General features: G+C 40.0%; 1 protein-coding gene across 5 annotated transcripts in view; it reads left to right on the top strand.

Annotated features, from left to right (window-relative positions):
- Positions 1–16,057, top strand: part of LOC136875691 (leukocyte elastase inhibitor) — a 222,923-nt gene that overhangs the window by 144,020 nt on the left and 62,846 nt on the right. For all 5 annotated transcript variants that reach the window (XM_067149248.2, XM_068228103.1, XM_068228105.1 and 2 more), the window contains exons 6-7: positions 5,697–5,882; positions 6,149–6,284. In XM_067149248.2, coding sequence (XP_067005349.2) covers positions 5,697–5,882; positions 6,149–6,284 — 322 coding nt within the window. The remainder of the gene's footprint in view (positions 1–5,696; positions 5,883–6,148; positions 6,285–16,057) is intronic.

Here is a 16,057-nt window from a genome sequence, read left to right as displayed (position 1 = left end):
AGGAAAAGTCCTCTCAGTTCTAATTACTGCGTTGATGGGGTGAAAGTTCCCTTTGGGGATCATTATAAATACCTAGGTATAAATATAAGGAAAAATCTTCATTGGGGTAATCACATAAATATGATTGTAAATAAAGGGTACAGATCTCTGCACATGGTTATGAGAGTATTTAGGGGTTGTAGTAAGGATGTAAAGGAGAGAGCATATTTCTCTGGTGAGACCTCAACTTGAGTATGGTCCAGTGTATGGGACCCTTACCAGGATTACTTGATTCAGGAACTGGAAAAAATCCAAAGAAAATCAGCTCGATTTGTTCTGGGTGATTTCCGACAAAAGAGTAGCGTTACAAAAAGTTGCAAAGTTTGGGCTGGGAAGACTTGGGAGAAAGGAGACGAGCTGCTCGACTAAGTGGTATGTTCCGAGCTGTCAGTGGAGAGATGGCGTGGGAGGACATCAGTAGACGAATACGTTTGGATGGTGTCTTTAAAAGTAGGGAAGATCACAATATGAAGATAAAGTTGGAATTCAAGAGGACGAATTGGGGCAAATATTCGTTTATAGGAAGGGGAGTTAGGGTTTGGAATAACTTACCAAGGGAGATGTTCAATAAATTTCCCATTTCTTTGCGATCATTTAAGAAAAGGCTAGGAAGACAACAGATAGGGAATCTGCCACCTGGGCGACTGCCCTAAATGCAGATCAGTAGTGATTGATTGATAGTGCTTGTACCGTAAATTATCACTGGCAAACCTTGAGAAGGTGCGGCCCCCATAGGATCTGGACTTTGCGAGGATAGAGTACAACCCAGAGGGCAAGATCACTAATACCCGAGGAAATCAGGTTAACAGAGTTTATTAAACAAAATAGGTAAACACCGAGAAAAATAAAAAAGATTAAAATATTTAAACACCAACATCACTCAGGTTCCTCCGACACGTGCCCTATTGTAATTTACAGGGATCCAGCCCTGTTCACAGTTCATCACCAAAGAACAGTGTAAAAATATAATTCTAGATAAGGCTTATTGACAATACGCCACCTCAGGTGGCTCAAGGAGGAGCGCAAATTTCCCCTAACATGACATACCATGGTACCATATACTTTCATTAAGGGACGCTTCTAAGCGCCTAAACTCCTAGGGGAGTTGAATACATCATTCAACATATACGTATATATACTTTCAACTACTAAGGGCGCAAACTCCCAATAACTTAAGTTGCAGTAAAGCTGCAGTAAACAGTCCCAAGAGGTTCACACATACTTCACAGTTTCTAGGCAACTCGGCTTTTATAATACCTTGAAATAACTTCAGCGCCTATTCAGTGTTTTACAATCAAATAATGTCCTCCCATCGTCTGTAAATGTTAAGCAAGTTTTAGGTACTTACCTCCCATACCCCTAGCGGTCCAGGGTTCGAAGGCGGGTGCGTGAAATGCTCAAGTCAGAGAGCCAGGCAAGAATAACACTTGCTCCCAGCCAGGCCGCACGGCCTCGCCAAGAGTAGCCGTGACGCGGGACCACGTGACGCAAAGCGACACGGACAGGCTGCGTGAAAAGAGCTCGGCGCACCCGCAGGGGTACGGGAGGGAAAGCAAAGGGGAGGCAGTACAGACCGGACCGTTCCCAGGGCGGAAAAAGCTCCTTTACCCTGGGACCATCATTTAGGAATAATTTATTATTATTATTTGCCCAAAGGGACAACTCAACGGGCGAAGAACACAATAATGGATAAAAGTTGAAAAACATTCAAACAGACACAATAAATAGTATAAGAGGGGAGGAAAAATCAAATACATGGCTCGGTGCTCATTGTGCACTTGGTCCAAGAGAGTGATACCCGCTGACCATCGCAGCATATTCATTTTCGTTATATGCATATACTGATCATGCTCCGTTTGCTTTGTCCAACACTCGGAGCCGTAAGCGAGTGCAGGTCTAGCAACCGTCTTGTATGTCTTGCTTTTGAGCTTTATTGGCATCCACTTGTCACATAAGACGCCTGTCAGCAAACGCCATTTGGTCCATCCAACGTTGATGCGATTTTTCACGTCATCATTAATCGTCGTATCGGTGGTAATAATTAAGTCCAGGTATTTGAATTTATTCACCATTATCAGTGGTTCTCCCGCTAAGAAAATTGTACTGAGTGGACCTTATAATTTCCGGCTTGGCGAAGTTACAGAATATTACTCCGTCTTCTGGCGGCTTATTCTGAGTCCATGCGTCTCCAAAGCTTTTCTCCGAAGTTGTAAGGCTGCCTCGACCTATTCACGTCTTTCACCAATTAGGACGATATCGTCTGCGTATAAAAGTGTCCATGATAGTTGTGTCATCAGTTTTTCTGTGAGATAATTAACAACTATATTGAATAAGATTGGGCTCAAAGCTGAACCTTGGTGAACACCGACCTCAACACGAAAACTCTCATAAATACCAGAAATAGACTTTACTTTTGTAGAAGGATGTCGTACATATCCTGGATCAGTATCACGTACTTCTCCGGAACATTTTGGTGTCGCAGTGCAGTACGAACGATTTTCCTCCAAACGGGGTCGAATCCTTTCTCTAAATCAATGAAAACCATGTGGAGATCTTTGTGAAACGCACAATGTTTCTCCGTCAGTATTCGGAGACTCTGAATCGCATCAGTAATTGAGACTCCACTTGTGAAGCCACACTGGTTCCTATGGATCTTTATCATTTTCTTGATGCGATTTTCAGTCACACGTTCCCAAATTTTTATTGTGTATGAGGTGAGCTTAATGCCTCCATAGCTCCCGCATTCTCTAATATCTCCGTTGTTATATTCATGTTTATTAATTTTTCTTCCTATAGAACGGAAAGCTTTCACATGATATGTGAAAGATACGTAATTCTTCTATGTCACTAATTCTTTTATTTGAGTAAATGACTACTGCATTCTTGCCGATATATCAATTCAAATAAAAAACATTCTGTGCATTATTTTACCAGTTTTACAGAACACACAGCATATGCCATCTTTTTCAGTCTATATACGTTTGAGGTATTGACACAAGCTCACATTAGCTGTCACTGTACTTGGATCCTACACCTTGCTGCTTTTCAGGAACCACCTTGTTCGTTTTATCACTGATATCCTTTAATCCTAAGTTTCGACACACTCAAGCCCTTATTCTTTTCCATTTATCATAATCTCCAACCTTTTCTTTCTTTTCTTCACAACTACTTACTGTTACTTCTCTTTCACCGTCGTGTTATACACAACTAACACGTGCTTCAGAACAGGCGTAACTATTGGCCAATTTGCGTAAGGGACAGGCAGCGTACATCATCTGCTTATTATAGCTCGCTGTCTCGCAGTATAAACGTGAGATGAGAAATTCGCGTCATGTAAGTTCTTTTAAAAAAGGGGGAAAGAAGCCTATAGATATGTTGGATATTTTGCAGACTAAAAGATGGCCTACACAAGGGTATCAATAACACTCTCACTGACTGCCTCGCTTGTAAAGCTATAAATCATTAATTAACTATCCAAATAAATAAAGAAATAAGTAATTAAATATGTCATAAAACCAAGATACGATGGAGACTTCGTAATGTTTACGCATGCACCTCATCTAGAACACTTTTTCCTGGTTTTGTTAAACTTTCCTTGTTGTATGTAGTTTACAACTATTCCTCTTGAATTTCTTGCATTGAACCTTGGTGTAATCATATTATTTGGCCATTTTCTGCTCTTATATACAGATAATCATTGAGAAACAGGTAGTAAGCATAAGTCTATGTTAGCATTTTAATGTATACTAACGTTTGTGAAAATTCCAACACCGTGAAAGAATGGCCCGAATGAATCCAAACTCGGTGGATGTGTAGAGCAGTGTGCGGCAATAAGTGATTAGGATTGCAGGGCCCTTCTTATTTGATACACACGTTCAGAGTTTCACCAAGTGTAGTCAGTGAAGAGACTTAATGCGGAAACATGAATGTAAGTATCTATATATGTAGGAAATCATGTAAGTTTCAAGTTTTAACTACCAACTTACCTAACGCCTGTAAATTATCTTCTTCAACCCCTTTAGTTTTTAGTACCTACTGTTGTTAGACACCTGCTTGCGGGGATACGATATTTATCTCATACAGGGCATGATGCGTGGGGTTTTGGACCACGCAATATGACCACAGCACGGGATGACCACCATCTTGTACGCATAGCCATAACGGATCGTACAGCTTCATCAACAGTGTTTGCTCGACGCGAGAGCATTGCACGGTTCGACGTTATCTGCTGCGGATTGGACTGGCTGCACATATGCCATTGCGTCGACTTCCATTGTCCAGAAACCACAAACGCCTCAGACTGCAATGGGCACGTGAACACCGTCGCTGGTTTGCTGAGTGGCAAAAATGTAGTGTTTTAAGACGAACCCCACTTCAATCTGTCCTATAGTAATAGCATCGTACGTGTTCGACAATACCGTGATGAGCGCAGTCTAGCAGTCTGCATTGTTTAGCGATGTAGTGGACAAACTCCAAATGTGACGGTTTGGGGCACCATTGGGTACAACAACTGATTTCAGCTTCTACGTACTTAGTAAAAGCAAAGCAAAGCAAAGCAAAGCAAAGCAAAGTCACCTCCGTACAGTCCATGAAGGCCCTTGGAGCAGTGGAAGGTAAAGGCTTCCACCATTGTTAACCTCGGCTCGTGATGGGGTAGAGTAGTTTGCTCTACCCTCGGCCTTTTGCCCCCAGGAATTAACCTGGTACTCATTTTTGGTGTAGGCTGATCGAACCTCAGGGCCATATGCACTTCCGGAAGTGAAAATCTCGTTTCTTAAATTTTACGACTTCCTGACGGGGATTCGAGCCCACGTCCTTCCGGGCGAACCGAGCACGCCTTTACCGCCTCGGCCAGGCAGCCCCTACGTACTTAGGGTAACCTCAACAGGAACCGATACATCGGGGAGGTTTTAGAGCCCGAAGTACTCCTTCTCATTCAGGCAACTCCACATGCCGCATTTCGACAGGACAATGCCCGGCCACGTGTGGTGAGGAATGTGCAAGAACGATGGGTAACATTGCTTACATGGCTTGCACGTTCGCCTGACATGTCGTCCATCGAACATGTCTTGGATGTGGTTAGTCGGTGACTTGTTCGTCACGGTCCTTCAGTAACCAGTGTCGATGATTTGTGGACTCGCATGCAAACTGCATGGAGAAAGATTCCCGAGGAACATATCCAGAATCTTATTAATTCCATACCACGTTTAGAAGCTCTGGCTGCAGCGCGTGGAGGCTACACAAAATACTGAATTCTCAAGCTCAACTGTCATGCACAGATCTTAATCATTTGTGTATTTTCATGTAACTACTTCGTGGTATAAAGTTCATTTCTATCGCGTGTTTCCTTCTTGGTTTTACGAAATTTTAGTGTATATGCAATGTTCTTCCACGGAGAATGAATTTCATGGATTGGTGGCATAAATTATAAACACAGTGGGAGAAAATTTCATCCTTGATATCCAGTGTTACTCGACCTATAACTCACTTTTGGAAAAATGGATCATACAATGTTTTCCGGAGGAGTCTCTCAATTATAAAGAATTTAATTAATTTTATATGTGATATAAAAGAGAAATATTTGATAATTACAATTGTTTACATAAATTACGTATTACTGTTCTTAAACTTATATTTTATTTTCACTCTGTCCCCAGGGAGGAAAGTTCAGCATGCTGCTCCTGCTACCAGAGCGTAAAAATGGACTAGAACAACTGGAGTCCAACATTGAAAACTTGGATGTACCTCGGATTATGAGTAGATTGAGCGAAATAAAGACGACAGTGGTGCTACCACGATTCAAGATCTTAAACACCATTGATTTAAAAGCTCCTCTACAAAATGTAAGTATGACGATAACTGTACGTTGATTTACGTACTTTACATAATTCATCTTGTTACCTCTTCATCACTGCGAAATTTTCGTCCCCCTAAGGTTTCTTCCTCCATTGAATGGTTATCTTCTATCTCCACAACAACCAATAAGAAGTGATAACATTCAATAGATATTAATGAGAAGTGAGTATCTAGAAAAACAGAAATGCAGGGTTATAACACTCCATTACTCCATTATTTCAAACAACCTTCCCTGCATTTTCTATTTTTTCAGCTTGGTATGGGGGAACTCTTCACATTCGAAGCAGACTTTACCGGCATAACTGATGAGAAAATTGCCATTAGCAAAGCTCTACAGAAGGCTTATATAGAAGTCAATGAAGAAGGTACAGAGGCTGCAGCAGTGACAGGTAATCTTGTTTTTTTCATGAGATTAGAGGTATTAAAATGGCTATAACTAGAGGTGTGACTTTATAACATTAATTTTGTTTATTTGTAGCAAAATTATCTATACTAAAAATAGAATTTTATAGCATTAATTCATTGAAGAAATAGCGTTTATTAACTAATGACCTTGTTTTGTTATTTTGTTATGCTTATATGATAGGGGTAAATGAAAGTAAAATATGATACCTATCTCTCATAGTGCCAGGCATCGATCTATCGGTCATGCGAGCTGCTGCTAAAAGTGTCGGGGGACAATCTGTCGCCTACATCTTCAATTCCTGCTGCACGATGGCAGCATAAGTAACATGGCCGGCAATATTGAAGCTTTAACTCTCTGTAAATATCGATAACATGCGATATCGATATCAATGAAGTTTTATAAAAGCTTTCTTTCGACGCATTGTATGTTTCGCGCATAGTAGCCCTGCATTCTGCCGCTTCGTGTCGCTTGTTATCTCGCTTGTGTATAGGCTTGTTTATTTACATCCAATGGTGTAAATATAGACAAGTATATGAAAGATGAATAAAACACGCAATAAATTTCAACACTAAGTGATTCATTAGAGAGTAATTTATCGATTGACAAGTGTTCGAAGAAAGGAAGAAGTTATTGTAGATTTAATCTGTGTATGCATAATTTTGTACACATTTTTTATTCTCGAAATGTAATATCAAGAATTGCGTAAACGTCTAGGTTTTTATTGCAGATTAGCTGAATATTCTCACAAAGGTATCATACGCATGATAAAAAAATATAATATGAATGTTAAAATTAGGTTAAATTTTGAAACTTAAGTTTTTAAAGACATAATAAAATCGTACACTTTTAAATGAAGAAAATGAAATTCTATTGCAGTTATTGTCACACAGACATGTTCTCTATTCATCTACTGCATGTGCTATGGTAAAAAGGAACAAGGATTTGCCTTCAGAAACGTAAGTAGGATAATGTATTTCCTTAGTGTGTGCATTTTCATAAAACTTGACTTGGCATTCTTAGCGTATCCATTAAGTTGTATGTATGTTCAATCTTCAGCCCTAAGGCTGGTTGGATCCTCAACAGCTCCGCCATCAGCTGTCATAGATGACCTAGGTATCACTGAAGAGGCGTACTAGGCAAATGAGGAGTGAGATAGTTTGCCGTTGCTTTCCTCACCGAGCCAGAAGCTGCTATTACATATCAGTCTGCCAAACATACTGAAATGCATGCACCAACCGAGCAACCTATGAGCAACATTTTCATACCATTCATAGCAGGGACTGGCTGCACAAGGAATGGCATTATTAGCATCGCTCATACCTCAGTCACTTTCATATTGTCAAAGCCAAGGATAAGACAGAGCCAGATCAATGAAAGTAACAGAGTCACTCTAGCCCATACAAGAAGACAAAGTGACTGTAAACACTAGGTCTTGCCAGCAAAGGCATACAGTCTAATATTTTGTTGTCCCACTCAAGCCGAATTTCGTACACAACGCACATGGAACTTTTACTATCACATGCATAAAAGGTATGATCCTTATATGCATTTCAGCTGATATGTGCAGTTATAAATTGAAAACAACCCATTTTGCTTTCCAGTGCAACACCGATTGAACGTTCTTGTTTAAATTATACGGCTGTTATTGTAATTAAAAATCTGAATATTAGAAGTTACAAACAGTATGCGCCTTATTAGTGCACAACCCTTCAACCTTCCCAGGGAATTAATTATATGTCAGAGAGTAGTAAAGTTATATAGGTACTCTCTAGTCTATGCGCTCTGTAGTGGATGAAAACAAAGATCAATATCGTGCATGCCCTGTGTGTTGTTTATTAGCTGACAAGTTCACAGACATGTCTTTCGTAAAGAACGAAACTAAATCTGAAAAGAGATATATTAATTTAAATAAAAACAAGATGAATGAATCCATCCGAATGGGATTTATAAAGGAGCAAACAAAGGATGGGTCAGAAGGATGGTGCTTACCTATAGATTAGTGCAGAATACGAGGGATAATCAGAAACTAAGGCTACGAGGTCGATAGTCCTGGAGTTACGTCAGTTACAGAGAAATGAGTAGTGTGCGGTAATTCTAATGCATATGATTGGCAACTATACAGAGTTTCAGCCACCCACCACTTACAGCGCTAGTTGTAGGTAAATACAAACGGCTACTCGTTTGGAAAACTGATCTCTCCAAGAAATCCGCTCAGTTGTTTGATTTCTGTGGGCAAAACATGTAACCTCGGCTCAAATTTACCGGCAGCTGGTAGAGGTTTGCGAAGATACTATAATGACTCGTCAGCATGTCGCAGAATAATGTCAAAAGTTTGCGACTGGTAGAGGAAGGGGTCACCGACGAGGATCGCAGCCTCCAACCCTGCACGACATCAACAGATTTGAACACAGCTCGCGTGAAGGAGTTGATTCAGGATAATAGGAGGATCATATTCGGGCATATGTCGGTAGAATTGAGAATGTCGCTCGGAAGCGTTATTCATATTGTTTGTGATATTCTGCAGTACTGAAAAGTGTATTCCCGATCGGTTCCACGAAATCTGTCCTACCAACACAAGGATAAATGCATAGGGGCAAGTCTGCAACTTTCGCAACGTTTCTCCCCTGAAAGGAACACTTTTCTTCACCGCATGGTCACGGGTGATGAAACATGGATGCACCACTACAACCCTGCAGTAAGCGGTCGTCAGTGGAGTGGAAACACACCTCCTTTCCAAAAACAAAAAAGATTAAGATGCCGGGAAGGTGATGGCCACAGTGTTCTGGAACATCGCGGATGTCATACTTGTGGAGGTTTTGGAAAAGTGCACACAGTGACCGCTGACCGATACTGCGAGACTTTGACACGACTGCGGGAAGAAATCAGGAGGAAATGGCCAGGACTTCTCACCGAGGGTGTCATCTTCCTTCACAACAACGCGCGACCTGATATAGCGCAGCAGACCACCATGCTGTTGAAGGAGTTTCTCTGGGAAATCATCGCCCAAACTTCCTACAGCTCGGACGTCGCTCCAAATGACTTTCACCTCGTTGATACAACAACAGAACAATATCTTACAGGGAAAACATTAGACAATATACCACTCTGTCAATCCAGGGACGCTCTACAGTTCAGAATGTCTGATACAGAACAAGAAAGAGGAAAAGCTAGAGAAGAAAGAAGAATCTTGAGAAAGATCTTAGGACGCGAAGAAAGAAAATGATGATAGTACGTGGAGAAGGAGTACAAATGAAGATCTATACGGTCAGAGACATTAGATATACCATACGAAAGAAGAGTCTGAAATTTTACAGGCACCTCACGAAAATGAACGGGGGTCGACTAAAATCTCTAACTACGTCACTAACATAAATGCAATTACAAAATGGGTAAGAGAAATGATAAATTACATGAAGGAAGTTGGCATCAATCCTAAAGAGATGTAGAACAGTTATATATTTCGATATACGATTGACATATTCAAAGGGTTCCAGGAAAGCAAAATAAAAAGGCCAAGAACATCTGCTCATAGGAGAGGAAGAGAAAAAACAGCGAAATGATGAAGATGTTCTGAGATAAAAGAAAGTTATTAACCACTTAATCAATAGTTTCCTATGGTACAAAGTAGGCCAAAATCGAAGAAAGAAGAAGAAAAAAAAGAATACATATTCCTCTAAATCACTCCTATATTGCTCTCCTCTCATAGCATTCATTCACATTAATGGAACCGTCGGCGGATGCAGAGTGCGTCTCGGCCCACAAGTGGCCACGGCTGGTCCGTGGTCCAACAGCTCACCACTACGACTGGCCAACCGAGCAGAGGATGGATGGTCACGGCTCCACCGTGGCTTTACTCCTCTTTATTTGGAAGACGGACTGGGGCTGGTCCCCACCATCGGCTATCCTGAAAATGGTTTTCCGTGGTTTTCCATTCTCCTGCACTAAGGCGAATACCGGGACAGTTCTTAGTATAGGCCACAGCCGCCAACCCTATTTCCTTCTCCGCACATCTCCTTCTGCGATACAAATCTCCTGGCCTGAGAGACGGCGTCACCGTCTAGAAGGCCCGCCTCCCCCTTCAGAAGAGGAATGAAACGATTTAGTAGTACCTGTAGTAGTAATGGAACCGGTCCTAAAGATTTGGAGATATGACGAGATGTAAGCAAAGTGAAAGGAGGTAAAAATAGCACGCCTTGTATTATCATCTCGTTTATTGCAGTTGTAATATTTTCATACCTCTAGCTATAACGAATAATATTATACAGAGTGTTCGGAATTTTTCAGTACACAATTCGTGTGTTTGGCAGATGTTTTCAATTGGAACCCATGTTTGGAGACGTAAAATGTCCATGCTATAAACACAAACATTTCGAATTTGTTTTTCAAATCTCTCACGTTTGCTAGGTGAATTGAATTGAATTGACCACCAACGGTTCCATTAATGTGAACTGAATTGAATTGAATTGAATTGAATTGAATTGAATTGAATTGAATTAGTTGAATTAATTGCAACAAAATTATATAAGGGCCAGTCGAATGAAAAGCGAACAACAGCTACAACGTGACCATGGGATGGTTTTATTGAAAAGTACTTACCAAAAGCGTTAATACATTTATACCACTGGGAGACGAGACGATCAATTCCAGTTTTGCACTTTCTCGTCCAAATGAAACCGACGCCCACGAACGTCTTTCTTCAAGTCGCCTAAATGCGAACATTTTAAGGAGGATGATCCGGGCTCTACGGAGGATGATGAAATGTTTCCCAACCAAATCGCTAAAGCGTAGCCTTCGTCAGATTGGAAGTATGGTGGCGAATGATCCCGTCTGACAGCATTCCAGGGCGTTTTGACTTATGGCGCTTCACATTTTCTGCAAAGTGTCTTCATAGCGCTACGCTACCAGACAACGAGCCACACTTCTCTGCTCTTCTTTACTTGTCCCCATTTCTACAGCTGGACGAACACACCAGACCTGTCCGGATACCAACAAAGACATAGCCCAACACGTGCGTGCAGTTGTGAGTTCTCACTATGGAGTTCTCCTACCACAGCGGAAGCAGTATCGATACGCAACAACAGTGTTGGTACCTTTCGCGCGCAATGTGTGTTATGACGGGTGTTCGTTTTCAATTTGACTGCCCCTTATATTTCTAACAAACCAACATCCACTAGTTTGTTACAATGTCCAATGCCAATGGAAAAATAAATAAAGTTTTCCATTCTGTCACATCAACAACATTTTTGTATGTAAACTCAACAATATGTTGTTCTTTTATTCAAATGATGGTAAGCACCCTGGTCTACTAAAACAACGGTTCCTACGAATTGTGTTCTCGTACTGTTGCTGTCCATCCTGGTGTCTGTCGAATTGTTCCTCCACCCAGAAGAAGATTTAAACAATCTAGTATGAATATTAATATTTCTCCAGAATAGGGAAAGATGAGTGGAATAATTATAATTTCGTGTGGCTATTTCTAGCCGAGTGCAGCTCTTGTAATGGCAGACCCTCCGATGAGGGTGGGCGACATCTGCCACGTGTAGGTAACTGCGTGTTATTGTGGTGGAGGATAGTGTTACGTGTGGTGTGTGAGTTGGATTAACCAGTAAAGGTTAATATCCCTGGCCCGACCGGGTATCGAACCCGGGACTCTCTCAACCGAAGGCCAGTACGCTGACCATTCAGCCAACGAGTCGGATATGAGTAGAATATGCCACAGTTATTAATTAGAAAATTCCGGACACGTGTTCTGAGTTCATCCATTAGCATAAACGTTCGAGAATATTTGTCACGCACCCGTCAGCTTGCACTCGGGAGATAATGGCTATGAAGATACCAGTTTCGAGTTGGGTCATGCGTGGCGAATAGAGGAGTATAGGTTACCTAGGAGAATAATGGACTCCGTCATCGAGGATAAGTGAAGTATAGGGAGTCTAAGACGACGATAGCTGGACTCAGTTTCTAGTGATTTAAATTTTAAAAATAAGGAGTACGAAACTAAACGAGACCACAGAGCTGGTTTCAAATGGATGATAGTGGAGGCGTTTAGAAAAGTCGCAGTGGCTTGCAGGCAGAACTCTGAAAGGCATAAGAGGATATAATGAAGACATGTGTATATTGTGACTTTATTGTGTTAGGGATTGGCATGAGAAAGAATTCAAGGCGTGCCGGGTTATGGTTGCACGACAATCAGGCATTAACAACGCAGAGAGTTCAATTTTATTAAAAAAATTGCGTTTATTAATATCTGATGCTGATAACACTCATTCACACACCTGCAAATCATTCCTATATATCCTATACAATAACTTTATGAGTCAAGTAATAATTGTTAATTAGCAATTACTTCGCTTAATTACACAATGTTCCCATCCCTTGAAAAAGATTTATGTAGAAATGGTATTTGAATAATTATTTACTTAACGTCGATCATTACTAAATAAATTATAAAAATGATTTCAGAATTGATTAGTAAATTCAACAATTTATTATTACTTATTATTGCATCAGGTTAAACGATTTTAATACCAATAAATCTTACTATTACTCTATGATACCTTAATGCTATTACATCCATTTTGCACTCATAATTAATCTTAACTTTCAGTTCATAATAAATTTATTCAGTTCTTCAACCACCTTACTGGCCAAAATTTAACAAGAGTAAATCTCATACTCTTTACATTTTCACTCCTAAAGTTATAAAATGTACTGTCAATTGTCTTTATCAGATATCCTGTCAATGTAATTAGCATAATAAAACTTCAACCGGAATTAGTAAACGTTATTAATACTTTTACTGAGACTCAAAAGTAGTTCTGATTTTCATTTCTTAAATTCATTAATTAAATCTGATATCATAAATTCATGAAATAATACAGTTATAATTAAGTACACGCCTCTTGTTACCATAACAAATTATAATGTGAAAGTAAACCATTGCAGTCAATTCTGTCCCTCCTGAACGGTCATTGTAATTACTGTTGTTGTATAGATTGACCTTATTCCATGCGACTGACACTTATAATCCACTATAACTGCTTGTATCTTTAGATCTGAACTAATATCATTGAGCGAAAGAATAACTTTCATAAAAGCTTGACTATAGTCCTTTCAGATAACTAGATCATCAGATTTAATTCTTACATCATTTAACGCTTAATTGATAAAAATACAATAGCAGAAACACACATTTACTTCCAGCATAACACAAAAGTATTATTTTTATTAAGTTTCAAAATATACACAGAGAATATACATAGAACAAGGAAATGTGGAGTTAAGTCCAGCGCCACTGTATGAAGTTGACGTAGTCAAAGATGGCGGCTACTTTTGACATCTAGGAGAAGCGTTTCCTTCATCATTCTTGCTGACGCAGATTCAAAGATTCAGTACTCCGAGAAACCTAATTCTTCCAAAAACCAATTGAACTGCTTGCGTTGTAACGGTGTCGTAAATAAATCCGCCAACATCATATTAGAAAGACAGTATTGAACATTTATAATTCCCTTTTCATGCAGATTTCTCAACATATGATGGCATACATCGATATGTTTAGTTCGAGCTCCAGAAATACTCGATTCAATCATCCGAGTGCAACCCTGGTTATCTTCGAACATGTTGACTGGTTCAACAGTCTGTATACTGAAATATTTGACTAACAGCTTGAGCCACAATAACTCCCGACTAGCTAGAGACGCTGTAACATACTCTGCATCTGTTGATGACATTGCAACGGATGTTTGCTTGCGTCTATACCGGCAATTGTCCCCTTTCCGGGTAGGAATACATACCCAATTGTCGATTTTCGATTCATCCTGTCACTCGCCCAGTCATCACCCATATAAAATTTCAATTATCAATTTCCGCGTAAAGATAAATGCAAAATTCATATCGATTGTTGTAGCAAGGTAACGCATTATCCACTTCATATCATTCCAATCACTTTGCTTTGATCTTTCAACACGACGACTAAGAATTCCAACTGCCGTACTGATGCCAGGTCTTGATACTGTACTTAAATACATTAAAGATCTTACTGCCTTTCTGTATGCTGCATTGTTTTTCTAAGTCTGGACTATCAGTTTTTTCTGCAGATAGGATGCTCGTTTGTTCTGGGGTAACTACTGACTTTGTTTCTGATAATCCGAAGTCTTCGAGTAGTTTCACAATTTTTGACCTCTGGTTTAACAAAAACGATCCATCTGGTTTTCGTTCGATCTGGATTCCAAATAATATTTTACATCGGCTAAATTCTTCAAGTCGAAATAACGGAGTAGTTCTCGACCAAATCTTGCCGTTAATTCTGAAGAGCTACCAACAAGTCGTCCACGTATAACACAATATACCTAATAGAACCATCTTCTTCTCTTCCGTAATACAGACATTGATCAGCCTTGCTCGTTGAAACATTAGCTTCAATATTACTTCTTGAGCCTTTTTATTACACACATGTGAAGACTGTTTCAATCCATAAAATCTTTATCGCAATTTTAATTCTCTGTTTTCCTGGCCCGGTTCTTCAAAACCTTGTGGCTGCTCCATGTATATAATTTCTGTTAATTTGCCATTCAAATATGCAGATTTGACATCCGAATGTCAAACAAGGATACATTTCTGTGCAGCTACAGCGAACAAAACTCTAATAGTCTCATGTTTAACAACGTTTTATGTTTAACAAATGGTGCAAATATTCCGTCGAAATCTTCTCCAAATTTTTGCGAGAAACCTCAAGATACCAAATGGGCCTTATACGTGTAAACGTTTCGAACACCATCTCGCTTTGCTTTTAAAACCCATTTGCATGAAATCGCTTTCTTTCCAGATGGAATATCTGCATATTCCCAAACTTTACGTTCCTTTAGAACACGTATTTCCCCTTCAGCAGCAGTCGACCATAACATTCGCCCACGGTGTTCCATTTTCAGCAGTTTATACCATGTGCTAGGCTCTCTCACGTAATATGTTTGCACTTTGTAGGTCAATCTTGATGGTGGTACTTCTTTGTTTCTTCGTTTTGACGGACGTCTTTGGGATTCCTCTTCAATTTCAGTTGTGCTGTCAAATTAGATTTCCAAGTCGTCTTTTTCTTCATAAGAATCGTGTGTATTGTCGTTAGGTGAACATATTTCAATAGGAATTCCTTTTGTCTTTGAGTTGGTCTTCGAGGTGAGATTGGTTTCACCTTCTGGCATTATACTGCTAACAAGATTCGTGTGATTGGTATCATATTCTACTATTTTCACAGACCTGCTGACCCAAATCTTGGCTGTCATAGGGTCCATAATCCTTTAACACACTCATCATACCCAATAATAACACCATCTGCTGCTTTGTCATCCCATTTCTTGCGTTTATGCTTGGGAATCAAGGAATGAATCTTCGATTCAAAACTCTTAGATGACTAAGACCAGGTTTCACTCCCGTGAATAACTCGATTGAAGTTTTATTGGTACTCCGACTCGCTGACCGATTTTGTAAGTATGCTGCAGTTTATACAGCTTCTCTGTAACGGTCATCCAGTCCAGCATCTAACAGCATACACTTCGCTGCTTCAGTTAATGACCTGTTTTTCCTCTCTGCGACGCCATTCTGGTGAAGAGTATAGGGGACAGTAAGATGATGTTGTATACCATCTTTCTGAAGAAAATTTCGAGTTCTTCACAAACGTATTCTTTTCTATTGTCACCGCGCGAGTGGAAATTGGTTTTCTCTCTAATCTCGTTGACATTTGGTGATATATTCGCGTATGACACC

The sequence above is a fragment of the Anabrus simplex genome, chromosome 6 (genome assembly GCF_040414725.1).
Source record: "Anabrus simplex isolate iqAnaSimp1 chromosome 6, ASM4041472v1, whole genome shotgun sequence".
Lineage (NCBI taxonomy): Eukaryota > Metazoa > Arthropoda > Insecta > Orthoptera > Tettigoniidae > Anabrus > Anabrus simplex.
Note: the sequence above shows the minus strand (reverse complement) of the source record. Positions and strands in the feature narration are given on the sequence as shown.